This window comes from Centropristis striata, chromosome 17, assembly GCF_030273125.1.
Source record: "Centropristis striata isolate RG_2023a ecotype Rhode Island chromosome 17, C.striata_1.0, whole genome shotgun sequence".
NCBI lineage: Eukaryota > Metazoa > Chordata > Actinopteri > Perciformes > Serranidae > Centropristis > Centropristis striata.
Genome location: NC_081533.1, coordinates 35,330,403 through 35,357,252, shown reverse-complemented (window position 1 = coordinate 35,357,252; position 26,850 = coordinate 35,330,403). Strand labels below are relative to the sequence as shown.

Here is a 26,850-nt window from a genome sequence, read left to right as displayed (position 1 = left end):
ACACTGTTATTGCTCTTTATGGTTTTGATTGCAGTTATAATGTTTTATTCCAGTTATCAGTTACATAGCAACAGATTCAAAGTTCAGATGTTCACAAAGATACTCTAAGTTAAATTATTAGCTTAACACACACATTTCTATAAAGCAATTATTCTGCTAAACCTGATGACTTTCTACAGGTTTTGAGGGAGACTTTGTTGCTGTTGTTTCACAGTGAAAACAATACAAGACATACAACACAATACTTGTTTTGAGGGAAAGACATAAGCTGTTACTACGATATTTGAACTATCAACTAACAACTGCATTAGCGCCCCGCAGGTCATAAAAAGAGTGAGTTAAGGTCAACAGTCTATCAATGATTTACTGTCACTGTGCAGTCAGAAGAAACAACACTCCATGCAGGTACGTCGTCTTTCGTCTCAATTTATTTTAGGATATTTTGACTAACTTCGATTTGAAGACACAGCACCACTTTTCCAACTATAGAAGTGGGTCTGCAGTCAGAGTTGTGGATTCTGTAGTAATACTACGTTACAGTGCTGTAGAAAATCTTTAAAGAAAAACAACTGATGACCAGGTAGATTCGAATAGCAGCCTTGTGCGGGATTTATTTTGCAAGTATCAAAAACAGATGATAGACAAATCCAAAAGTCAGAACAACACTGAGAGAGACAACATTCTGTGTCCCTTTTATTTTGCAGGTTGGCGTGTCATTGTTTCTGTGTAACTAAGGTTCAACGTCCTGTAATTTCCTGTTATGAAAAACACTTGATATAAGAGCACACTTGGGATTTCCTAAATCAGAGCTGTTCATATCTCAATCAAGCAGAAGTTTCCTGTAACTTGGTCAGATTTCTGTGTGTTTATCAAAACATGTTTGATGCATATTTAAACCGCTATATGTCTGATATTTTTATTTTCAAATCAATTCACAACAGATATTTAAGTATATTTTAAAACCTGTGAACAAAGTTGAAACCATCTATGCAATGTATTTCAGATGTTGCTTGCTTGCTTATTGGTTTTGATACCAAACATAAACATTTCTGTAATGAAGGAGAAACCATTGAACAAGTCTGGCAGAATCAAACACTTAAATTTCACTAAAGAATCATCTTTGTCATATTGTCAACTGGTTTTAATTGTACCATACACAAACAGTGTTGCATATGAACTCTCCATTAGCAATTACTGATTAATATCAACCATAAAACTTATTCAAGAGTTACTTTTTATTCCAAATTATTATTTTTCTCAGTAATAATGTATCATTGCTTTGATTTTCAGAACTTTAAGATGCTTCCCCAGAAGAACAGACCGTCCCTCCAGTCTCCACTCAGACTCCTCAGTGTTTTGGTTTTCCACCTTCTCCTAACACACTCTTGTAGAGGTAAGTGACACACACACATGTAGTCTGAAGGTCACAGTGAGGCCTCTAATCAGACACAATTACTCAATCATATCTACATGTGCCATTGAATTAAAAGTTAAAGATCGTTGTTGAGTGTTTTTGCACATTGGCATTTTAGTTATTTGAACATTTTCCCCTCTGATGGATTTTTTAAAATATATTTTCATGGATTGAAGCACTTGTGTTAAGTTGTTATAAGTAAACATTGTGTGAATTACTGGTGAAATACATTACAGTTTACATTTTGCAGCAACATTTATTATGAAGGTTGAGCAAGTTATAGGAGCAACATGATCTCACAGAAATCCGTGAAATAGCCACGGATTTCGCTTAACTCAAAATCCGTGGAATAGCCACGGATTCGCTCAAATTTCCGTGAAACTGACACGGATTTGGCTACAATGCAAGTTAATGCCAGTCATATCCCGTGGCTATTCCAACATACAAAGTGATTATGTGCATTCACTGAGTGAATATTTGGAAAATAAAACATATATTTCTCGCTAGAAATGTGATCAAAATCCATTTTTATGCAGAAACTAAGTCAAAATATTGATTTTTCACTAAAAATGAGAGAACTGTCCGCCATGTTTTTTGTTCTGACCGCTGGGACCTTGAAAGTCACGTGACTTGGAACAAACCAATAGCCACGGGATATGACTGTCATTAACTTGCATTGTAGCGAAATCCATGTCAGTTTCACGGAAATTTGAGTGATTCCGTGGCTATTCCACGGATTTCTGTGAGACCAGGTTGTATAGGAGACAGCTATAGCTACACATATTCAGCTTGGTACAACCGGTTTTTCATTCCAATATGGTAATAATAGTCTGCAGCCATGCTACAACTCTGTGAGGCCTTAGGCTACTGAAGTAAAGACTGTTTTGTGTTTTCAACTAACTGCTCATATCAATAAGTTAAACATATTCACAATGACTATGTGAATACGTTGATGTTATCAAGGCTTTTCACAATAGTCAAAAACAGATTTTAAAATGTCTGCATGAATAAATACTGAATAAGTACAGCTGAGGCTGATGGGAATGTCATCCGTAAGTTATTGCTGACAAACAAACACATTAACATGTTTGCCTGATTGTGGAATTGAAGATGTAGTTAAAACATGTCTGATGAACCACCTGATCTGGAAGTTATCACACAATTGAATGGACGTTTATCAGCAGTTTTCATCCCATAAGTATCAAGAAAAAGGGTTCACTCTACCTTCTGGTAGGTACAGCAGGTCGTTATTAGCCAATTCAATGGCTGGAGGCTAAAAAATAAGTGTTTAAATTAAGAGTGAAGTTGTTAGGAGGATGATGTAAGTGAAAATAGTAATAGTTGGTATGGTAAAAAGTTGGTGCACTGAAGTTAAGTGACATGGAACACTGACGCCTGTCTTCTGGGTTTGTTTGACTCAATTTCCACCCTAACAGCATACTTTTCATGTTTTATACTACATTACTCACTTCCCCCTTTGTCTTCACACTAATTCTGGTGTCAGTTATAATTTATACTGCTAATTGAGGCCAAGAATGCATATTAGTGTAGGAGGCCATTGAATGAGCTGATTACAACCAGCTGAACCAACTGGAAGGTGAAGAACCCATAGTTGTGGGATTGTAAACCAACTGAATCAGCTGGAAAACTGTGACATAACAGATTCAGTGTCAGGCAGCAGATAAAGGGGGCACACGACCATGATCCACATGGAGCCCTACAGAGATGAGCAAATTTAACTTGTTTCTACAACAGGAAGGAATAAATTGATCCATTTATTTCCAGGTCAGTCTCAGTTAGTTGGTCCATCTCAGCCAATAGTGGCGAGCGTTGGTGATGACATCATTTTGCCATGTTACCTGGAGCCTGGGGTGGATGCTTCTGCCATGACGCTGGAGTGGACGAGATCTGACCTGGATCCTATATTCGTCCATGTTCGGCGTTCTGGTCAGGACCTTGCTGGTGCTCAAAACCCATCTTACAGAGGAAGAACTTCACTGTCTATTGATGAAATGAAGAAGGGAAACATTTCACTGAAAATCTCCACAGTGAAACCTTCTGATGCGGGAAGATACAAATGCTTCATTCCAAAACTGAATAAAGAGTCTTTCATTGAGCTTGTTGTTGGTAAGTAGACACATGAAGTCTCTACATGATGCTGTTTAGTGTAGTCTGACTGGGAAAATTCAAATGAAAGCTCCCTATATTGGGACATGAGTAGATGTCATATAACACAGAGAAGACAAAGGAAGTAAATGTTAATGTTAATTTTTAAATTCATTTCGGTTTTGCAGGTCAATATTTTGCTCACATGCAATCTGAAATATGGTATTGGTTATAAACGTTAGTTGTTGTCCACTTAGAGTGACCAAGATAAGTTGTTTATTAGCATTAACCCTGATGGAAAGACAGACACAGCAACATTTTTATTGTTTTAAAATGGAATGAAAGAAAGAAGAAAGTACAAGTGATGCATGTTTTAAAATGTTCTGTTTTGTACAGGTGCTGTTTCTTCGCCTGTCATTAATTTAGCAGGGATTGATAAAGACAAAGAGGGAGTGGTTCTCCAGTGTCAGTCTTCTGGCTGGTATCCAGAGCCTGAGGTGTTGTGGCTGGACGGTGAGGGAAAGCTCCTCTCTGCTGGACCTACAGAGACAGTCAGAGGTCCTGATGACCTCTATACTGTCAGCAGCAGAGTGACTGTGGAGAAGAGACACAGCAACAGCTTCACCTGTAGAGTCCACCAGAAGGACACCAACCACACCACAGAGACACACATCTATATTTCAGGTCAAAATCATACTTTTTATGATAATGATGTTGTTAGTTTCAGTGTTATTTTCATAGAAATTCTGTGTTTTGTGATTTCAGATGATTTCTTTAATGTCCAGTCCAGTTCTGCTCCTCTCATCACTGGTTTGGCTGTTTGGATCATCATTTTTGTTCTGTTACTTTTACTTTTATTGTGGAAATGGAGACAAAACAAAATTAGTAAGTCACAAGTTAACTGCAGCGCTTTATAAATGTTGTTTTTTTTATCTTTTGAGGAATTGATATTATTAGTGAAATGGTGTAAATTAAATGAAATGTGATTGAAATGTTAAATATTGTACAGGTCATGTTTTCAAACAATAATATAATTGTTTTCATTTACAATCAGTGTGTTGTTTTATTTTATACCTGATTTAAACTCATGTCTCATAAGCTGTGATTTCCGTATATGAATGTTAATGTTTTTAATAATTTATTTCTACTGCCTCTGTCTCATGGATAAAACTGATGAAGGAAAAGAGAAGAAACGCTCTAACACAAAGAAAAGTGAAGAACAGGATGTCACTAAAGAAGAAATGAAGGCTTTAAATGAAAAAGAGGAAGATAAGATCAAAGTAAGTACAGACATGGATGTGAAGTTTGATCTGAGCAAGACAGAGAGAAAATATTTACATCAAGAAGCAGAAAAAGAATTTAGAAGAGAACAAAAGCAGCTTTAACAGAAGTTATAACATGTTTAATATTAGAGGTTCAAGAGAAATGAGACAGAAGAAACAATTCAAGGATGACAAATTATGATACATTTGTGTCACAGTGTGATATCTTCACTAAGCTGCTCTGATAAACTGCATCTTAAATCTCTCTCAGAGGCTCCAGGAGGAGGCTGAGGAGGAAGTTCAGACCCTGAAAGAGAAGCTGGAGACACAGAAGAAAGAGGTTCATCTTCACTTTAATAATGATTTCAGTTTCATTATTTATATCAGCCAAAGATCAAACTTGCAGTAGTTTAAAAAATAAAGTCATACTACGATCAGATCCAGGATCTGAGTTCAGACTGAGACCAGATAGATTATTGTCCTTTTGCTCATCAAAAAACTAAACTAAACATAGCGATACATTTAAGAATATGACCACAATATTTAAAAAAAAAAAATCATATTTATTAGTTGAATGCATCTTTAACTACTTCCTTTATTTATTCAGTAAATGCATATTTATTTCTCTTCATCTCTCTGTTGCCAGTTTGAAAATAAATTAGCTGAAGTCCAGCAGCTCAAAGATGAAAAGCAGAGACATGAGAACGAGCTGCAGACTCTGAGGACTGAAAATCAAAAGTTGAAAGATGACCTGGAGACCAAATGCAAGGTTACCCTCTTAAAATATAATAGTTATTTTTTCATTTTAGAAGTCACTTTACTCACATGTCTTCCATACCTTCCCAGCTGCAGATGAGAAACTACTATTTTCTTGTTCTTCTGTTCATTCTTGTTCAACAGCAAACAATCTACAGACTTCTACGTTCTTCTTTCTTACAGACACCCTTCAGTCTTAATGTCAACATGTTATTACCAACTGGCTAAATAAAACTGCAGCCTAGAGAAACACATTTACATTAGCGTGTTTTAAAATACTGAAGGAAGGACATAATGTTTCAAGCTGAATTTTACTTGTTAAAAAAAGACAAATTGTGGGATACCTTGTAAACAGTGTTGAAGTTTTCATTACTTAGGCCCCGTTCACACGGGGACGGTCTGAACAGAAGACGCAAAAGTGGCGTCTTGTCTTCACTTTTTATTCCTCGTTTAGACGAGCGTTTTCGGGATGAAATCTGCTGCATACGGTGACGCAAAAGTGTGTGAAATTCGATTGTATGCAGCCAGGCGGCATCACTTAAAGCCATAAGAGCATCTTTAGGCATGCAGAAGTTTTCACGCCACACATTTCCATAAGCTACTCCTTCCACAAAGTTCTCCACCATCACTAGATCTCCCAGGTCTCGTTCACAGCCGTCTGGCTCCTCCCACCAATCGCTGCATCCAGAATGTGATGGAGGTAATTCCAGATCCTTCTCTGTTCACTAATACTATCTGTACATATCCTGGACATTTGGTGGAAAGACTCCTGTAAGTTAATAACAGCTGCCAGAGCAGCTTGAAGGTCCCACCATGGAAATAATCCCACGTTTCTTTATTTCCTGTCCTGGAGCATGTATGTGACGTAAACACATACGTGACGTGAGCAGATCAGATCAGAGTTTTGTGTCTTGTCAGTGTAGACGACACGCTACGGAGGAGAGGATTACACTTTTACACTTTGGAGGCTGGTTTCAGATTTTTGCGTCTTTAAGCCCCCAAAACGCCGTCACCGTCTAAATGAAAGGCACTTCCGATAAAATATTGTGTCGTTTTTACCCGCGAGCGTCCTCGTGTAAACGGGGCCTTAGAGTACCCTTTTGGTGTAACTAGTAATATAATGCATTAGTTGGGCAATTTAAGTAATAACTTGTTGACATTTTCAAATTACCATTCTTTTTGCTGTTACTGTATTTCTCTGTTCCTTTTGTTGCTTCTAAATCTGAGTGAAAGTGTGTTATGTCTTTCTCAGCTAGCAGTCAGCAAAATGGAGCCTGAGTATTCTCCAAAGGACCAGAGGCAGGACAGTCCCATGACCAGTCAGGACTCAGCCAAGGAAACCATCACTGTGAAAGAGGTCGATCCAATGGGCAGATATGTCTGTCTAATGAACAAGTCCAACGAGGTAATTTAGCTGTTAACAAAGTGTATCCAGTATTGCTCCAAATGGGACACTCCAACCAGCTAATGACCTGCTGAAAGCTTGAGGGTGGCAAAGTCCGTCACAGTTTAAGGAAACCAACACTGATAGAACAAAAACCCACATTATAATTTTTGGAAATGTGTTCTGTCAAAAGAGGATTGCCTATGAAACTCCACTAGATATGTATCTGTATATGTAGACTGCCAAACTCCATGAGCCAACACTAACAAATTAAATTAAGAGAATCGATCCACAGAGGACGCTATAGCCATAGCACTCCACACTGCATTATCCCATCTGGAGCAGCAGGGGAGCTATGTGCGAATGCTCTTTGTGGATTATAGCTCTGCATTCAACACCATCCTCCCTCACAAACTGGTGGTCAAGCTGGGGGACCTGGGGCTGCCACACAACACCTGCATGTGGATCTATAGCTTTCTCTCAGATCGCAGACAGAGGGTTAGAGTGGGCCACCATACATCCACGGCCCTAAGCCTCAGTACCGGCTCCCCCCAGGGCTGTGTGCTGAGTCCCTTACTCTATTCCCTCTACACACACGACTGCTCCCCTGCCCATCACAGTAACACCATGGTGAAGTTCGCGGACGACACCACAGTGGTGGGGCTCATCTCCAGAGGGGGAGACGAGGCTGCCTACAGAGATGAGGTGGGGCAGCTGTCAACATGGTGCAAGGCTAACAACCTGCTCCTCAACACCTCAAAGACCAAAGAACTCATCATAGACTTCAGGAGAAAGAAAACAGAGATCACACCATTATTCATCAACGGGGACTGTGTGGAGAGGGTTGCAGACTTCCGCTTTCTTGGAGTCCGCATAGAAGACAGCCTATCCTGGAGCGTGAACACCTCTGAGCTGTTGAAAAAGGCCCAGCAGAGGCTGTACTTTCTGAGAATACTCAGGAGGAATAACATCACACAAAGTCTGCTGGTGTCCTTTTACCGTGCCTCCATCGAGAGCATCCTCACATACTGCATGGGCATATGGTACTCTAGCTGCACAGCGGCTCAGAGAAAATCACTCCAGAGGGTCATCAACACCGCCCAAAAGACTGTCGGCTGCCCTATCCCCACACTGGAAGAACTACACAGTTCCCGCTGCCTCAAAAAAGCCCAGAACATTATTAAGGACACACACCATCCCGGTCACTCACTGTTTGAACTGTTGCCCTCAGGCAGAAGGTACAGATCACTCAACACAAGGACTAACAGACTCAAACACAGCTTTTATCCAACTGCAATAACCCTCAATACTGAAAAAAAACGATAATTTTGGCACTGCATTCACATTGATGGCTCAACACATTTGAGATATGTTCTGTACTGTTGTTGTCTCGACTGTGTGTTCATGCTGTTTGGTTGTTGTTGGGTTTTTGTTTTTTTTCCTGTGCGACTATGCATGTATGTCTGGGTGTGTTTATGTTTTTGTCTAAACTGGGTATTTTGAATTGTACATATTTTTTTTTTTTTTTTTTTTTCTTTTTATATTTATATTTTTAGAAACTCTTAAATGTTGCACTTACTGGAGAGCACTTTGAATTTCGTTGTACATGTGACAATGACAAATAAAGACCTATTCTATTCTATTCTAAATCACATACAGTTAAACTACCAATGGTGATTTGTGACCTTTGTCTCATCCCCCTTCTCCTCGACTATTTCTCTACACAGGACCAACTACTGACAGACTGGGAGTTATACATACAAGTCAACTACAGAAAACCACTTATACACAAATTTGACAATTGTGATCAGCTCTGGGCTGGAGGATCCAGGACAGTGAGTTTGTCCTAATTTCATTGTTAACCACGTTTCATTTTATTGAATGCTGTCAACTTATTGGTTTAACCTTTACCCTAATCCTACTTGAAGACATTTGTAAAGTAAAGTTAGCTGTTTTCAGATCTGATCTTCAGATTTTAATGTCAAAAACAATCTGTCCCCTGCCCAGTTCAACTGGAACCAGAAATTCTGGGATGCTGGAGACCAGCTGCTGGTCACCCTCTACAGCGACACTGGAGAGGTCTGACATCACTTTACATCACACACCTGACACACACACTATATGTCCAAAATGTTGTGGACACATACATCTGCTCACTTACTGCAGTGTACAATTATCTGGATTAGTTTGTTATGAGTCCAAAGTTCTTAGTTCCAATCAAGGGAAATCTTAATACTGCAGAAAACATGATATTTTAGACAGTATTCTTTAAACTCTGTATCAATAGTTTTGGGGAGATCCTTTTACTGTTTTACCATAAAAATGTTTCCATCTCCAAAAATAAATGTTTTTTCTCGGTTTGGTAAAGAACTTGAACTTTGGAATTGCTGCCTGTGCCCAGACCCATCTTTGATAACATGATTTGCTTTTATAAAAGAGACTTGAAATAGACCAAATCATAGTGAAACAGTGCGGCTGAATTCTTTGTGTATGTGCATGTATTTGTGTGTTGCCTTTCAGCTAAAAGCTCACAAAATGCTGGAGCTTGAGGACTTTAAGAGTATCACCCTGGAGCAGGACAGTCGCAGTCAGGCTTCAGCCAAGGGAACCATCGATGTGGAAAACGTTAACCTGATTGGCAAATATGTCCGTCTCATCATCAAGTCCAAAAAGGTAATTTTTTATTCATGTGTAGATGAACACTGTGAGTACTATATGAACATGAACAGTAAGTTTTATTGCTGAACATTAACTAAATGTATCCAATGGTACCACAAATGGGACATCCAAACAAAACCAATAACCTACTTAAAGAAACTTAGAAAGGTTGACAAGGATAAAGTCTGTCACAGTTTAAGGAAACAACTACTGATAAAACCAAAATTACCAGTATTAGAGTATAAGAATTTATCAGATAATGTAGACTGCCGAATTTGATGGATACTGAATTTTGTTTCTCAGAAAATAAAACATATGTTTCCTCTTGTAACCATGGTTCTCTGAGCAAAAAGACTATCTCTCCAACCAGTTTTATGTTTTTTCTGAACGCTGACTGACCCATGTGATGTGGACTCAGGTGATGTGGATAATTTTTTAAGACATAAAGTGTGCAAAATTATCTTCACGTCAACCTGCTGTCATGGAAATGATCAGTGTGGTTGTGGGGTACAGGTGCTTTTATGTTGTGTACAGCCATCTCATCTGTGGTTTGTCTTAAAGAATGACCCAACAAATGGAATCACATAATCTTAAACTACGACTGATCATGGTGAATTGTTTTATTTTTGTCTCATCCCTTTTCTCCTCAACAATTTCTCTCACACAGCTCCAACAACTGAGAGGCTGGAAATTACATTTGATGTTCAAAAACAACAAAACAATCAAACACACATTGGAGGATTGTTCTCTCGACCAGGGAGATACTTTGACTGTGAGTATGTCTTCATTTCTCAACTTGTGTTTTTCATGTGGTTTTGTTTTCTTTATTTACTTCTGTCTTTTCTTGTTCAACTGTTACTCTAATCCTACTTTAAGTAGTGTTAGCTGTTTTCAGATGTGATCTTCATATATTAATGTCAAAAGCAATCTCTCTAATGATCAGGTGAAGTTGAGACTAACATCTTTGGATGCTGAAGACCAACTGAATGCTGTAGACCACCTGCAGGTCATCCTCTACAGCGACACTGGAAAGGTCTGACATCACCTCACATCTCACACCTGACAAACACTATTTATATATAGCTATATATAGCTAAAAGTATGTGGACATACACACAACTGTACTTCAGTGTATTTCTATCTAGATTTGTTTTTTTTTCCAGTTTGCTCAAAGTCCTCAGTTCCAATAAAGGGAAATCTTAATACTGCAACTATATTTTGTAAACCCTGTATCAACAGATTGGGGATCATAATAATAATGTTTATATGTTTGTATTATATATATATTATATTGTTTATATTAAAGACAGCTCTAAAAATAATTGGTTTTTCTCAGTTGGTGAAGAACTTAATCTTTGGAAATACTGTGCTGTTTCCTGGCTCCTAAATGTTGGACCTATAGAAAAGCAACCCAGACCGAACATATAGCCCACATGATTACATTATTTAGTTTATGAACAAGAAAGACCTGAACCGAAGCGGACCAAAGCAGAATGACATCCGATCATTGGAGTGCTGAAGATAATTAGACCTGATCCAAAATGTGGTTCAACCTGAACAGACACCAAGGGGCGGCTGTGGCTCAGTTAGTAGAGGGGGTCCCCCCCAACCGAAGGGTTGGTGGTTCGGTCCCTGACTTTCGCAGCCTACATGTCAATATCCTTGAGCAAGACACTGAACCTCAAATTGCTCCCGATGCTGTGTTCATCGGTGTGTGAATGAATTCCCAATGGTGGCAGGTGGCACCGTTTAGGGTAGTGTCGTGGCAATTTTGACAACTGCACTAAGTTAGTGGGTGAGCTGGCCAAAAACAAAGCACTCAATACTCTGTTCAGCAAGACTTATTAGCACATCCGTGTTCCATACACCGCACAATTCCGAATGGCTCTTTTACAATACAACAAAGTCCCGTACACCGCTCGACTTATGTCTGTTGTAGTTCCCAGCATTGATTCTTTAGTAAGCCTCAATGTGGCCCTATCTTCCTGCCCTATGCATCACATCAGGACAGACCCCACTCGTCAACACATTCCCCTCTCTCATGGGCTGCATGCCAAAGCCGTTATTTCGCATCTATGCGTCCCTCACTTGCGCCGTTCACTTGCGTCTTAGTCCCGCCCACCGGGGATGCATGGAGAGACGCAAGTGAGGGAAGCGAGGAGAGGAGAAACGATTTAAGACAAATGAGACGTCCTTCCCTCCGGAGCGTCACGTGAAGCGACGTCCGTTTCTAATGACGGCGGCAGCGGATCACAGCTGGATCAGCTGTCAGTCGCTTTAACAGCTGGAGACATGCACTGATGATAATAATAATAATAATAATAAGTGTTTTCTCTGTTTAACAAACACCTGCACATGAATAACAACCTCCATTGTGTATTTATACTGTGAACTGTGTCCAGCTCAGGGGCACGGGAATGTCATTATATAATTTATTAATTATTATTTGCTGCTGTATTAGGACAACTATTAGGGCCAAGTATGAAAAAAAAATACGGACCCGGGGGAGGGGGGTAATACTGGTCCATGCCTCACTGGGTCCGTCCGGTGCCACACACATACACACACAGACACACACACACACACACACACACACTTCAAAAAGATGAATAAAGATTCCATAAACCCGGCTCCATGGCAGCGTAAAGACGCATAACATGAGGATGACCGTGAGGAATGAAGGCTGGGAACAATAAACCTGCTGCTGTGAAAAAAGTTTAGACGAACGTTACACTGTAACTGTCAACAAGGAGCAGAGGAGGTCTGAAAGAGAGACAGCGCTCCGTGTGAACGCGAGGAGGAGGAGCGTCAGTCGGATCACTCTGATAAAACACCTTAAACAGAGCGAGTGATGGAGAAGAAGAGACATCCCGCAGGTAGAAAGGAATGAAATGTGGTGATGTCGTAACATCACCTCATGTTATCTGTTTTTAATCATGCCATGGTGGCTGGGTCCCTCTCCCCTGGGTTCCTATTTATTTATTTATTTATTTATTTCGTATATTGCCCTAATACGCCGTCGTAGTAGACGATCCTGGTGATAAATTAATTATTTAATATACCAGAACATGATTGTGTCCGCTGAACACCGGCCAATATTTTATTAGGTTAGATGATGAAGGTAAAATGTAAATTATGTCACTCAGTAATGATCAGCCTCGCGTGGTACTGATGAAAATGACAAACGATGTAAAAGTGTTTCTTGCTGACAGACAGACTCTCAGACTCTCTACTGTTTTTTTTTTTTTTACTTTAATAATATCCATAATAAATCTGTACGGTGGAAAAAACAGATCACGAAAAGGAAAAAAAGGAAAAAGGAAAATAACTTCTAGAGCGATGTTTCTCTTAATTTATTATAAATGTAGAAATATGTTTGTGGTGTTTTTGTTGTTCAGAGTCACAATAAAACAGATTTTAATTACATGGCGAATCATATAAATAAAATATAAAACTTGTGGTGACACACTTTAGTTTAATCTGTGATCTGTCTTCACTCCGGTATCAAACTACAGCGATGTTGATGTATAACATCAGTCCGATCAGCTGCTGCGTCTATTCAACGAGTCAGGGGGCGGGGCCACCGCTAAAAGACTTCCGCATAGGATTCTCTCGTGTATCCTCGCTTGTGCCTCCTCCGATATGCCTCCTCTATCCTCTATCCTCTATCCTCCGATCACAAATAAGGGCTTTGGGACGGTCTTAAAGATGGCGCCCGCGAAAGAACTTCCGGTTCAAGCGAGGATAGAGGATAGAGGATAGAGGAGGCGAACATTAAGGGCTTTGGGATGCACCTATGGTGTTATCATTGTTAAGTTCACAGAGTCAGTTCCCACAATGCCTTGTGTCTTGAATATCAAGTAGGTTGCCGCCTACCTCATGTCCCACCATGCAGGAAACACCAAATTTCCTTCACAGTAGCCTCTGCCACCAGTGTGAATGTGTGTGTGAATGAGCGCAGTCTGTAGTGTAAAGCGATTTGAGTGGTCGCAAAGCGACTAGAAAAGCGCTATATAAATATATTTGTATATATATTTGTATATATATTTGTATATATATATATATGCGGATGCTTCCCTAAATGGTGCAACCTGCCACCATTTGGAATTCATTCACACACCGATGAATGCAGCATCGGGAGCTGCGACGGTATCGACGGTATCGACGGGATCAAACCACCAACCCTACGGTTGGGGGGCAACCCACTCTACCAACTGAGCCACAGCCGCCCTTCATACATTTGGCCATATATTTTTATAAGTATTAATTATTAACCCAACTGTCATACATACTTCTGTTTTAGGCTCACTACAACAACAGTAACAACCTTCCTTTCTCTATCATCAACAGAAAATGTTCAAGAGTGACTATAAAAGGAAGCCACCTCCAGTGAAAGATCCTCCGACTGAAGCAACTTTAATCTCCCCGAAGAAAGCTGATAAACACTAAAAATGACACTGTGAAATGTAATGAAAAAATGTAACTGAAACAAAGGATACAATTAAACTCAAAATCAAAATGTGAACTAAAGCAACCCAAAATTTGTTTAATGGATTAATTATTGATGATAAAAATTATGTTTTTTCTTCTTTGAGGTGCAAAATAAGTAACACCTGTACCTTTACAGGCATCATGTCAGTTATATTCTGGATAGAGAGCTCAGTGGTTCCCTTTATTGTCAGAATTGTATTGTATTGTTTATTTAGTGTAGAATTTCCTACTCCATTTTTCTAAAATAAAAAACAAGATAAATACATGTTTGATTTTAACCTTGTGGAACTGTAGTCCATGACCTGATGTTTATTTTTAACAATATTTCCTTTGAAAAATGTAACTTACAAATTTGTTTTTTATTTGAGCTTTGAGATATAATTTCATAATGTATGAATTAAGACAATTTTGCATATAGAGATATTTGTTCATAGCATTTGCTAAAATCTGTCAACAAACTTTTGTAAACTTCAAACACTTAATCTCTTTTTTATTTACATAATAAAAAAAACAAGAATAAGAGACGAACAACAACAAAAATCTGGTCAGGAACGTTGAAATGCCACTTTGAAAAAAACTTTTTTTTTCTTTGTAAATAAATGCAGTTGTCATCAATTATCTTGTGTTTGATGAAAAGTTTGTCCAAAATAATGAATAATGTTGAGAGTCCTGAGGAGGTAAAATGATGAAGCACTTCACAAAAAAAACAAACAGCTGTTTTCTTTTTCTGGTTCTGTTTCTCATCATCATCATCTCACTGTGGGCGTTTCAACTCTCAGGTTGTGAACCACTGGCTTGCAGTCACGTTAGCAGCTCGTCTACATACATTCTTTATAAATACTTTCTCATGTGGTTTGTGTCTGAGAAGCTCAAATTATCACCAGCATCTGCAGAGTCTAAAACAAAACACACAACAACATTTACTGAGAACAGTCAGCTCGCCTTTTAAAAATAACTTAATGCATCAGTTAGTACCTCTGTGGTTTTTAACCTTACTGTCTGAGAGTCTCACAGCCAATGAAAGAATACACATGCAACTATTTTTGTTTAACTGTGAGTTTCCCACAGTGAAGCAGTCCCACCAGCAGCAGCAGCAGAGCCACCATCACTATGGTGAACACCGTCCTCAAAAGGAGGAGAAGATAAATGTAGTGATCCGAGGAGGGACGAGTCTCTCTGTGAAGAGCTGCAAAGACAAGACAACATATCTGCTCAGCAGTCTCTTCTCATGAACATTTTCATACGATTTTGTATGAAATATTTAGTAATGAGGTTGATGTGATATCCAAAAAAATCAGTTTTTTAAACATGTCACGAACACTTGTGACTGTTTCACGCTCTGAAACACTGTCATACGGAACAACTTAAGGTTAGGCAACAAAACCAAAGGTCAAAGGTCAGGAAAAACAACAGGGTTCACCTTAAAATAACTACTTACATAGAGAACTACTGAATATTGTTACAGCAGTGACATGAAACATGAGTAAAAAAGTTTGTAACAGGACTTAACTCTGGTTTACTGGGGTAATTAACTGAATTTGGGGGTTTGCTACGAAATTCATGTCTCTACTTTTCTTAGGGATAACTAACAACATCTTACTGTATAAAAACAGCCAGAGCTGCAACAACACCATGACAGTATCATTAGGATGTAACAGGTTGTATTGAATACCTTGAATAATCAGCCAGCTCTCTGGTGACTCTCCACCATCAGAGATGCTGCACTTGTAGAGTCCTTCATCAGACTTGGACACACTGTGGATGGTTGTGTTTCCTGTAGAGCTGCTGCTGATGAGGAGGCCATCTTTGTAGAAATCAGCTGTAAAGTTGGTAGATATGGTTTTGTTCCTGCAGCTCAGAGTCACTTTGTTTCCTTCTTTCACAGACAGGACAGGACTCTCCAGGATCACAGAACCTGCTGAAAAATAAATATTTCAATATATTTTTCTGAAATTTGGAAGGTAGATGGTACAATTGATATCAGTTTAATGTCATCATAAAAGAAGCAAAGGCTTTTTATAGAATGTTTAACGTACCAGTGACAGCGATGTTGACGCTGCTGCTCCTCTCTCCTCCTTCAGTCTCACACCAGTACTCTCCAGCGTCTCCATGATAGGCTCTTGGGATCCTGCAGGATAGTACCGGTGTTCTCTGTTCGCATTCTGAAATAAACTCTTCAATATTTCTGATTCCTCTCAACTGAGCAGAGCCATCAAGACCCTCACAGTGAAAAGAGACGGACTCATATTTAAAGACCTGCAGTTTGTCTGGAACAATACGGAAATCTGCATCTGGAACAGAAAAAAACAAAATATACATCTCTGCAAATATCTGTGTTATGAAAACAAACCCATGTTTCTGTAATTTGTGATGTTGATACTGTTTAGATGTGGTAGTTTTCTCTCATATTCTCTCTCAATGTGAGCATTCATGTAAAAATCAAGCTGAGGGTTAGGGACTGGATTCTTCCTACAGTCTGTCCTTGTCGGGTGGCTCAAGGCTCCGCTGGCGTCTGAGCTGAAGGATTTGCTGGTAAACTCCTATGATTTTGTTTGATTTCGACTGAATCAGACGTTGTGGTTCAGTCACAGGCATGAAGAATATATAAAATATATAGAAATCACCAGTACTCTCACTGATGGTCTTGTTTGCTTACGTAAGTGATGTCGAGGCATCTGTGTTCAATTGAAACTTTTTAATTGCGAAAACTACTTGTAGATGCTTTCAATACAATGTTTGTCTTTGGATTGATTATGATTTGAAGAGAAACAATATACAATGCAAAAAATGAATGAAAAATAATTGTATACATTCAGTGCTACTTACAGATGTTCTGAACTTGTTGACCAAGCAGAATGAAAACAAGCATCACTGGGTAGATAAAGGAAACAGACTTTATATCACCCATTGACTCATTTACTTTATACACACAGAGTACATATAGAGGAATATGTAAACCTTTAAAGAAAGAAACATTAGACTCAGTACTCACACAGTCTGAAGCAGAGAGCTGTGACCTCCATGCTGTCTTGCTGCTGACTGATCATCAGACAGAAAAGGAGCTGAAGTTTCATGTCGTTGACAACTTCCTCTTCCTGTTCAGTTTATTTCTGAGGTTGACAAAAGCTGAGGTCAGACTCTCTGACAGCAGTGTGGTGCAGTGGGGACATGTCTCCACCACTTTGTTATGACTGTTCTCAAAAATAGCTTGCACTAAGAAATGTCTACTAAAAAGTACTAAAAAAAAAAGTAAGCACACTTTATGCTGCACTTGGGCTAATGGACTGAAGAAGGTTTTTTTTTAAATATTCTTAAATATTATAAAATTTAAAAAACCAAGCAACTCTTACCACAACAAACCATATTATTCTACGTCATTCAGGGCTGGACTGGCCATCTGGCATACCGGGCAAATGCCAGGTGGGCCGGCAAGACTTTTGGGCCGAACGACTTGAAAAAACAAAACAAAAACATATATTTTTTAAATTTAATTTATTTTTTGGTTGACTGATTGCCGAATGGCCAAGAAAACAGGTGGAAGGAGGGCAGAAGGCCAAAGCCCCCTCCTCCTTGGCCCCTTCTGCTGTCAATCAGACAGTCATGTCACGCCCCGGCAGTCTCATTGGCCAATGGTCAATAAAAACCAGGTAGAGGGAGGGCCGAGAGCCCTCCTCCTTGGACCCATCGGCTGTCAATCAATCAATCAGTCATGGTACAGCCAGAAAATAAAAATGTAAAAGAAACGCATGGAAGTATGCCCACTTCTCCTCTATCGTCTCCTCTGCCCTATCTCCACTCAGCACCTCCTCCTCTCTGAAGGCTCAATGATGCTGACTGACTCACTCTGCTCTACTCTGAACTCATGTCTGAACAGGCTATGTCCTTTATCTACAAGGCCTGCGCGACCCAACCAATCCCACTCATGGTTGACTGATACCCTCCGATCACAGCGCACCAACCTCAGAGCTGCTGAAAGAAAATGGCTCAAATCCAAACTTGCTGACGATCTCATAAACTACCAGACACTATTGTCCTCCTTCTCAGGCAGCATCACCGATGCAAAGACTGCTTTTTACAACGACAAAGTCAACAGTGTCACTGACACCCGGAAACTCTTTTCCACCTTCAAATCACTACTCAACCCTCCGCCTCCTCCTCCTCCTACCTGCCTCACCGCAAACACATTTGCATCCTTCTTTACAAGCAAAGTTGCAGCAATTAGCAGCCAATTCTCTGACCCCCACCCGACTCCTAATACTGTGACATGTAGAAGTCCTACTACATGTCTCTCTGTATCTCAGCTGGGCGGCACTGAATCAGTTGCTAGCACCTCATTTTCTGGCTTTACACTCCTCTCTGAGAGTGAGGTATCCAAACTGTTGACATGTAGCCGTCCTACTACATGCTCGTTGGACCCTATACCAACAAACCTTCTCCAGTCCATCAGCCCAACCATCACGCCGGCTCAGGGCGTTCAGGTAGGTAGGAGCAGTACCGGAGACAACTTTGTAGGCAGCATTAGATATTTGAATTTGATGCTGCAGCAGGTAGCCAGTGGAGCTCAATGAGCAGCGGTGGGACATGTGACCTTTTTGGCTGGTTGTAGACCAGACGCGCCGCCGCGTTCTGGATCATCTGAAGCGGTTTTACTGTGCAGGCTGGCAGCCTGTCAGGAGGTTTACAGTAGTCAAGTTTTGAGATGACAACAGCTTGTGTCAAGAGTTGAGTGGCATGTTGAGTGGTGGAGAGGCATTACCACCAGTGCATCTGTGGCACAGTTATGGATGAGAATTAAGTCAAGGTTCTTGCCAGCTTTGTGAATAGGAGGACTTTGGACCAGCTGGAGGTCGAATGAATGAATTAACGTAATGAAGTTATTAGAGTCTGGACTGTCGAAGTGGATGTTCATGTCGCCCAGGACAAGCAACGGACAGTCATGATCAGGTATGGAAGAGAGCAGGGTATCTAGCTCATCAGTGAAGCCACCCAGCTGGCCTGGTGGACAGTAAATGACCACAACGTAGGCTTTAACAGGAGCAGTTACTGTTATGGCATGGTATTCGAAAGTGTCATATCTGATGGAATGTAGCAGAGGAGTGAATTTCCATTTATTGGAGATTAGCAGGCCAGTCCCACCTCCTCGCCCAGAAGGACGGGGGGTGTGGGAGAGGGTGTAGTTGGTGGAGAGAGCAGCAGGGGTGGCTGTGTTCTCAGGTTTGATCCAGGTCTCAGTGAGAGCAAGGAGCTGAAGAGAAAGGCGGTTTGTGTAAGCTGTAGTAAAATCGATTTTGTTTACTGCGGATTGGCAGTTCCACAGGCCCATGGAAAAGGAAGTGACAGTGTGTGAGGACTGTTTGAGAGGCCGAAGGTTAGATAGGTTTCTGCACCTTTTGGCCAGTTTTCTGCGTGGACCGGAGACAACAACAGGAATGGAGTGGCACATATTGTGAGACTTGGAGGGAATAGGACTGGGTCCCTTTGCTCGGTTAACTTGCACAGGTAAACTTGCTTGTCTTAGCCTCATCCCCAAGGACGGCTGCTGCTGACGATTTAGAAAACGCCCCTGTTATTATACTGTGATTGGAATTGAACGCGGCTGTTCTTGCATTCAGACTGATTGTGACAAGCGTAGACCGCCCTCTGCCAGAGCTGCGAATGGTTGGAATTTCCAATTGAAGTGCAAAATTGCTCACACCTGGGAGTTGTTACCAACCCTAGATGGCCACTTAATTGCTCACTTGCCCTCACAGAGATGAATTCTCAGAATTCAGAAAGGAATGCAGATTTACGCTGATCACAGCAAATATTCAGAGAGATTCAGACCGCCCCAGCTGAAAAACTCTTACTGCCCCAGTCAGTATAGGTTTTTTTGTGAATTTCTGTATATTTTGCCAGTATATACTTTCACTTCTCTCAATGCACTTCTTTTCCCAAGTTGGAACAAGATTTAAAAAAATATTTAACAAGAAAAAGAAAATGCAGTTGGCTGGCCCACAGTGAGTTAATGTCAGCAGCCTGTCAATGATTTACAGACTTTGTGCAATCTGAAGAAACTGAATGAACAGACACATAATGAAACAGGTGCATTGTCTTTTGAATCTATTCTTGCATGTTCTACATGTTTCTTCAAGTTAAAAAGTCAGTGTCACTTATAAAATTTAAGTACACAAATGTTTTATAAAAGCGCAGAACCGTTTATATTTCCAAACTAATGCTGACATTGGTTGAGTTGATGCACAAAGAGCAGAGCCAGAAACCGAATTGTTGCAACAGCATGTAAACTATTTCAATTTATAATCTCTTGATCCTATTGTTACTTGTTCATGTGGCTTTAGTTGTATGAAGCCTGGGACTAGATGTCTACAGGCTCACACTCTTAGGTGGAACAAGTGGGTAGGTTTAGGTAAAGTTTATCATATTGCTTGAATGGTAATAAGTAAACACATCCTGGCTTGATAATGATTGTTGCCACAATCACATACTTTAGGGGAAACACATTAAATAAATTAAATTTACACATGCAGTGAATGTTTTGTGGGAACATCCAGTGACTGCAGAGATATGCTCCTTTAAGTGTTAAATCAGAGATTTACAGATGCTCTTTGGTTTAAATCAGTGTGAACATGAAAAACAAGTCATGTTCTGCCCGCTGCAGTCATACAACATAACTGACAACTATCTCATGAAGTCTCTTATTACTGTTAATGCTGTTGATAGTTTAATTGCAGCTGTAATATTTTATACCGAGATCAGTTACCAAGCGACAGGCTCAAAGTCCAGATGTTTACAGAGATAGTTTATCTGATCTTACTGAACTTCGTTATTGGAACAGGACGAATCATGGTTTTCATGAAACAGGTACGTTGTCTTTTTGAATTTATTTTTGTCTATTCTACAGGTTTCAACCACAAATATACTTTATAAAAGAGTAATGAACATTTTAAAGATTGTATAAACGTAACCATATGTCAAATGTATTTCAGTTGTAGGGTAATAGTAAATCAAACAGGTTATGTATATTATATCAGATGCAGCAATGAAAAAAGTCTGATTTAATCTCAATTGAAATTACAGTCATTAATACTGAAATTTAGGGGGTTTCATACACAACACAAAGACAACATAGACTACAATAGAGAGAGTGACAAAAGGAATCATAGAGGCTTAACACAAACTAAATATACAAAAACAAATTACATTTTACATAGAAACGCATTCACATAATCCTGCTAAAGATTGGCTAAATAACTTATTGATAATGATAATCATTTAAATCTGTTCTTTACACTGTATAACTGATTCACTTTCAGGGCTGCAGGATGTTTTACCAGAAAAACAAACTGTCCCTTCAGTCTCCACTCAGAGCCATCGGTGTTTTAGTTTTCCATCTGCTCCTAACACGCTGTAGAGGTAAGTCATACACCAAGCTGCCCATATACTGGAGTATGTATAAAAACATGCATATATGGACAAAATAATTAATTCAACTCAATAATTCATGCTAACAAGATTTGATACAGTGAGCTAGTTTTGCTCAAATTAATACCTTTTAAGTTATGTGTGTTTCATAATTGTTATTGCAACTTTCAGTTTGCTGTAGCTTTATCCAACATAATTCTCAGCTCATTGTTTTATTCACATATGGCCACAGAACTGAACGCTCGGCCATGTTTCAGTTCAGTGAGCACTGATATGCAGTCATAGACAAAATTAAAATTAAAGAAAATACACAGGTCGATTAAAAATTCCACGTGGTCGACCAAATTCTTAACGACCATAAATCGATCATTGATTAATTATTCTCATCCGCACCACTTTGAAATAAAACATTTCAGTCAAATACTACGCATCATTTTCTGTCGATGCCAGGTTAAAGTCTACCATCTGTTGCCCCCTAATGTTTTAGAGCGAAATTGACCTCCGTATGCGTATTTGTCCGGATTACATTGAAAGACGTTTCTACAGAGAAAATATATGTATATATATATATTTTTTTTTTAAATATCCACAATTATTATTATTTATTTTTTTTACAGGTGACTCTCAGGTAATTGGTCCAACTCAGTCAGTCGTGGCAGCTGTTGGAGATGACATCATCTTGCCATGTTACCTGAAACCTGCGATGGATCTCACTAGAGAGACGATAGAGTGGAAGAGGTCTGACCTCCACCCAGGATTTATTCATGTGTGCCGTGCTGGACAGGACCTTGAATATTTAAAACATCCTTCCTACAGCAGAAGAACTTCAGTGTTCACTGATGAACTGAAGAGAGGAAACCTTTCACTGAAACTCTCCAACGTACAACTCACCGATCAGGCAACATATGAATGTGACATCCCACTACAGCATAAACAGTCTTCTGTTAGACTCGTTGTTGGTAAGTAAACACACACTGAGATTGGTGCAGCGCAGTGTTAATCATGGTTAGCAATATTTTATTTTTACTTATTTATTTACTTCATAATTAGCAAAAGGATCAGACATCTGATCCCTTTGGTTTTGAACAGCCTAGTTCATAAACAAGCTTCATATCACAATAAAACAGCCAACTGAGGACTTAAATAACTGAATAATAGTCACACATGCTAAACTGATCAAATTCACCAATTTATTATATAACTAGTTATGAGCACAGGTAGATCTATATGCTGGGAATTTCTAGCTGACGCACCTCCGACTGTGCCATTGTGCCAGTTGCTGGTCATCAGCCAGAAGCCACCCTTCAAAGATATTCCGCTGCTTTAATAATCCCTGAACATGTTGAGGTGGTGGAGCAACTGCAGGGAGACTTTCCCTTCCACCCCCTGCAGCTGGTGTTAGGATCAATGCTTTCCTTGCGCTTTAACTTTTCTGTTGAGCTAGAAGCTCCCCTATTCTTCCTCCTCTGCCAGGTCTTTGACAGTCTTCTTCATGTTGGTGCCTTTGATCATGAGAGACTTTTGGAGCTGCTGGGTTGATGTTCCAGTATAGCCTCTGTGGTGGGTTAAGGTTATACTGGATAGATGAACACCATCTGTGGCAGCTGTGTGCTCATAAGCTGGGTGAGTTCATTAGCACACAGCTGCCAGCCCTGTATACTTGTCCTTCTTTTTCTCAAAGCCAGCCTCCAACCCCTCTTCCCATGGAAAAGTCCGCCAGTATGGGTAGACTTGAACACACTTTCAGGCCCCAGGGAGGATATGGTGATCTCCTGTAGGAGCTTAAACTGGAGGTTGAGATTGGCTGTCATATTGCACTCGCCTCAAGGGCATGAGAGACCATTCCTTCATGTTGCTGCTTTAAGCTCTATCCTCTTGCCTAACAACCAGGGTTAGCAACTGAGATGTTGCCAAGCTGGCCCTGTTTTCCTCCAGCCTGTGTGCCTCCAGGATTTCAGCTAACTTGCACAGGACCTGGTTGTAGCGCCATCTGTACTGGCCCTGTTTCAACACTACCTAGCATCCAGAAATTATGCTAGGTAGAGTACAGTACAATATTGGACAGGCTTCAAGAGAGGCTGAGGCATTTAGGGATGCTTGTTATGTTTAAGGAGGCGCTGACAACGACTGTGTGCTAACTCCGTGCTTTATTATTAGCAACTTCAGGTGACACTCAGAACACAAGTTACACGTTACGCTTGCGGCTGACGTCATGCCGTCATGACTCTAACCTGGCGTACAGCCGTACACTACATTTACCCCCCTTTTTTAAATAACTCGAACCAGTACAGCAGAACATTCTCTTAACAAATCAACCTGGCTGACAAAACCGGGAAGATTCTGCAGTGCCGATGGAAGCGGGAGGCGCTGGGAACCACTGTACACAATCCCCGTGTGACGCAGACATCATTCCAGCAAGAGAGCTCACCCTTGACGTGGTGGAAGGGTGCCAGTTCTTCCGAGACTCTTGGACCTCTTGAATAAAGGTGCGGAGCTGGGCGAACACAGGGTCCTGTTCGGAAGCAGCCTGGAGCTCCTGCAGAGAAACGGCTGCCTGGAGGGGCGTGTGCAGCATGAGAATCAGTTCTGGCTCTGAGGGGTCCTGGACGGTGTCAGGCACCGCACCGGGCGTGGCTCTGGAAAGGAGGCTACGACGTTCTCTCTGCCAGACGTAAACTGTGTGGTGAAGTCGTACGCCTGCAGCCTCTCAGACCACCGATAAAGGCTCAGTGGCCTGTGGCCAGGTCCAGTTGTGGCCAGCAGGGTGGTGAGGGCCTGGTGGTCCGTCCGCAGGGTGAAGTGCCGCCCGTACGGGTACATGTGCCAGGCCGTGCACATGTTCACAGGCCCAGACGCAGGCCAGCGCTTCCCTTTCCCCCATTGAGTACTTGCACTCAGCCGGAGTGAGAGATCTCGAAGCAAACGCCACCGGCCGCTCGACCCCCTGCTGGAGTTGGGCAAGACGGCGCCGACGGCTGTGTTGGATGTGTCACAGGTCACGAACGTAGGACTCCGCAGGTCAAAGTGGGCCAGCACCGGCGGAGAGGGGAGCTGGGACTTGAGGCGGTGGACAGCGGCACAGCATGCAGGGGTCCAAGCCCAGGGCACGTCCTGCTTGAGAAGGGCGCGCATCGGTGCAGTGGTCTCAGAGTAGTGGGGAAGAAAGCAAAGGTAATAGGCTGTCATCCCCAGGAATGAGGATAGCTGGGCAGGCAGGCACAGGACAGCATCAACATTTGAGTGGAGCGGGCTCAGGCTGTGGCTCGTCAGGCGAAACCCCACAAATTCGATGGCAGACGCTGCAAAGATGCACTTCTCCCCGTTCAATGTGAGGTTGTGGCTGCTGAGGGCGTTGAACACCCTGGAAAGGCGCTCGCGTGTGAAGCGGAGGTCGCCCCGTGAACCACAATGTCGTCGAGATATACAACCACACCTGGGATGGCTGCAAAGATGGTGGCCATGATTTTCTGGAAGCAGCTACGGGCGGAGCTCAGGCCGAAGGGCATGCGGGTATACCGAAAGACCCCCATGTGGGTCACAAAAGCAGTGAGGTTGCGGCTGCCAGGATGTAAAGGGACCTGTAGATAGCCTTGGCGGAGGTCGAGCTTGGAGAAGACTGTTGAGCCATAAAACTTAGCGGACAGCTCCTCCACCGTAGGTAGTGGGTATCTATCTGGGACCACTGCTCTATTTACCTGCCTGAGATCCACGCAGGGGCGCAGACCACCTGACTTCTTCTTCGCCACCACCAGGTTAGAGACCCAGGGCGAGGCATCAACTCGCTCAATGATGCCGGCGTCCAGCAGTTTTTGCAGCTCGGCTGTGACGTCATCTCGTAGGGCGAGGGGCAGCCGGTGTAAAGGTTGGATGACTGGGGGCACAGCCGGGTCGATGAGCGGCTGGTGGTTGAAGGCGGTAAGGCAGCCCAGCCCGGTGAAAAGTGACGGCCAGCGGTGCTGCCAGGCTGTGGACACAGTCAGTATGGTGGCCTCCATGTTGTCTGTGATAGAAAAGCCCAGGGCGCAGAACAAATAGAACCCCAGAAGGTTGGCACCATGGCAGGACACCTGAAAGGTGAATGCTGGGAGAGCCCTGGAGCCGTAGCGGACAGAGAAAGTGGTGGTGCCTACCATGCCGATTCTAGTGTGTCCATAGCCATAGAGCTCCTCTGCGTCCGCTCTGATCGCCTGTTGGGAGAAGAGCCGCCGGACTGTGGACTCGTTGAGCAGAGATCTGGAGGCAGCAGTGTCCAGCAACAGTGGCAGGCATACTCCATCTAGCTCCACCGTACACCAGGTGAATGGCTTGGCATTAGAGACCACAGAATGGATGGTGGTCGGGCTTGGCGGGCGGGGTGAGCGGGGTTGGGGGTTTGCGGAGGCAGGTGCGGAGCGGCATACTTTGGCAAAGTGGTTTAGCTTACCGCAGCGCTGGCACCTCTGCCCCATGGCTGGACACACTGGTGCGCGTGAGAAGTGAGAGGAAGAGCCACAATTTCCACACGACCGGCCTCCTGTAGCCCCCCGGCGTCCCGCAACGTTTACCTCAAGGTCGGAGGAGGGTTGAGCAGACGGGGCCACTGTCTGTGCCAAGGCCGCGGTGAGTGGGGGCGTCGGGCTTGGCGCCGCTAGCCGCGATGCTAACTGAGCAGCCGACTCAAGCTGGAAGGCTATTTCCACCGCCTTTGACAGTGACAGGTTGTCCGGCGGCGTAAACAGTTTCTCACGTAGCTTAGGGTCAACTGTGTGCTCTGCTAGCTGATCCCGAATCATTTCCTCTTCTAAGAAGCTGAACTGACAGAGGCTGGCCAAATACCAGAGGTCGGTGACGTACTGATGAACCGACTCACCCGGCCGCTGTCGGCGTTGACGGAAGATAATCCGCCGGACCACGACGCTCTGTGGCGCGGCGAAATGTCGCTCATGCAGGGTGACACAGTCCGTGTATTCCGGCGAGGGTCCGAGAGTCCGGAAGATGCGCTGTCCCTCGTTGCCCAGGCTGTGGATTAGCATTGCTCTTAGCCTAGCTTCGGGAGCGTCGGCGAGACCCATGGCTGCCACAAACGTCTCGAACGACTCATACCAGTGGGACCACGGGACCGGTGGCTCACTGGGCAGAGCGAGGAACAGAGGCAAAGGTGAAAGTGGAAGCTCCATCCTTGTCGCCAATGTTATGTTTAAGGAGGCGCTGACAACGACTGTGTGCTAACTCTGTGTTTTATTATTAGCAACTTCAGGTGACACTCAGAACACACGTCACACGTTACGCTTGCGGCTGACGTCATGCTGTCATGACTCTAACCTGGCGTACAGCCGTACACTACAATGCTGATGGCATCTGCATCTATTTTCAGAGCTGTT

General features: G+C 42.1%; 1 protein-coding gene and 1 long non-coding RNA gene across 2 annotated transcripts; one reads left to right on the top strand and one right to left on the bottom strand.

Annotated features, from left to right (window-relative positions):
• Positions 1 to 8,626: 8,626 nt before the first annotated feature.
• Positions 8,627 to 9,464, top strand: LOC131989157 (uncharacterized). Its single transcript, XR_009395942.1, has 3 exons — positions 8,627 to 8,757; positions 8,930 to 9,001; positions 9,443 to 9,464. It is a non-coding gene; the product is annotated as an uncharacterized LOC131989157 (long non-coding RNA).
• Positions 9,465 to 14,940: 5,476 nt separating this feature from the next.
• On the bottom strand, positions 14,941 to 24,065 carry LOC131989325 (low affinity immunoglobulin gamma Fc region receptor III-like). The gene is made up of 8 exons (XM_059354515.1): positions 23,919 to 24,065; positions 19,208 to 19,316; positions 18,881 to 19,066; positions 16,898 to 16,942; positions 16,108 to 16,362; positions 15,744 to 15,989; positions 15,154 to 15,257; positions 14,941 to 14,967 (listed from the first exon to the last, which is right to left on the bottom strand). Exons 1-8 carry the CDS (start codon positions 24,063 to 24,065, stop codon positions 14,941 to 14,943), a joined length of 1,119 nt encoding a protein of 372 aa, XP_059210498.1.
• Positions 24,066 to 26,850: the final 2,785 nt, after the last annotated feature.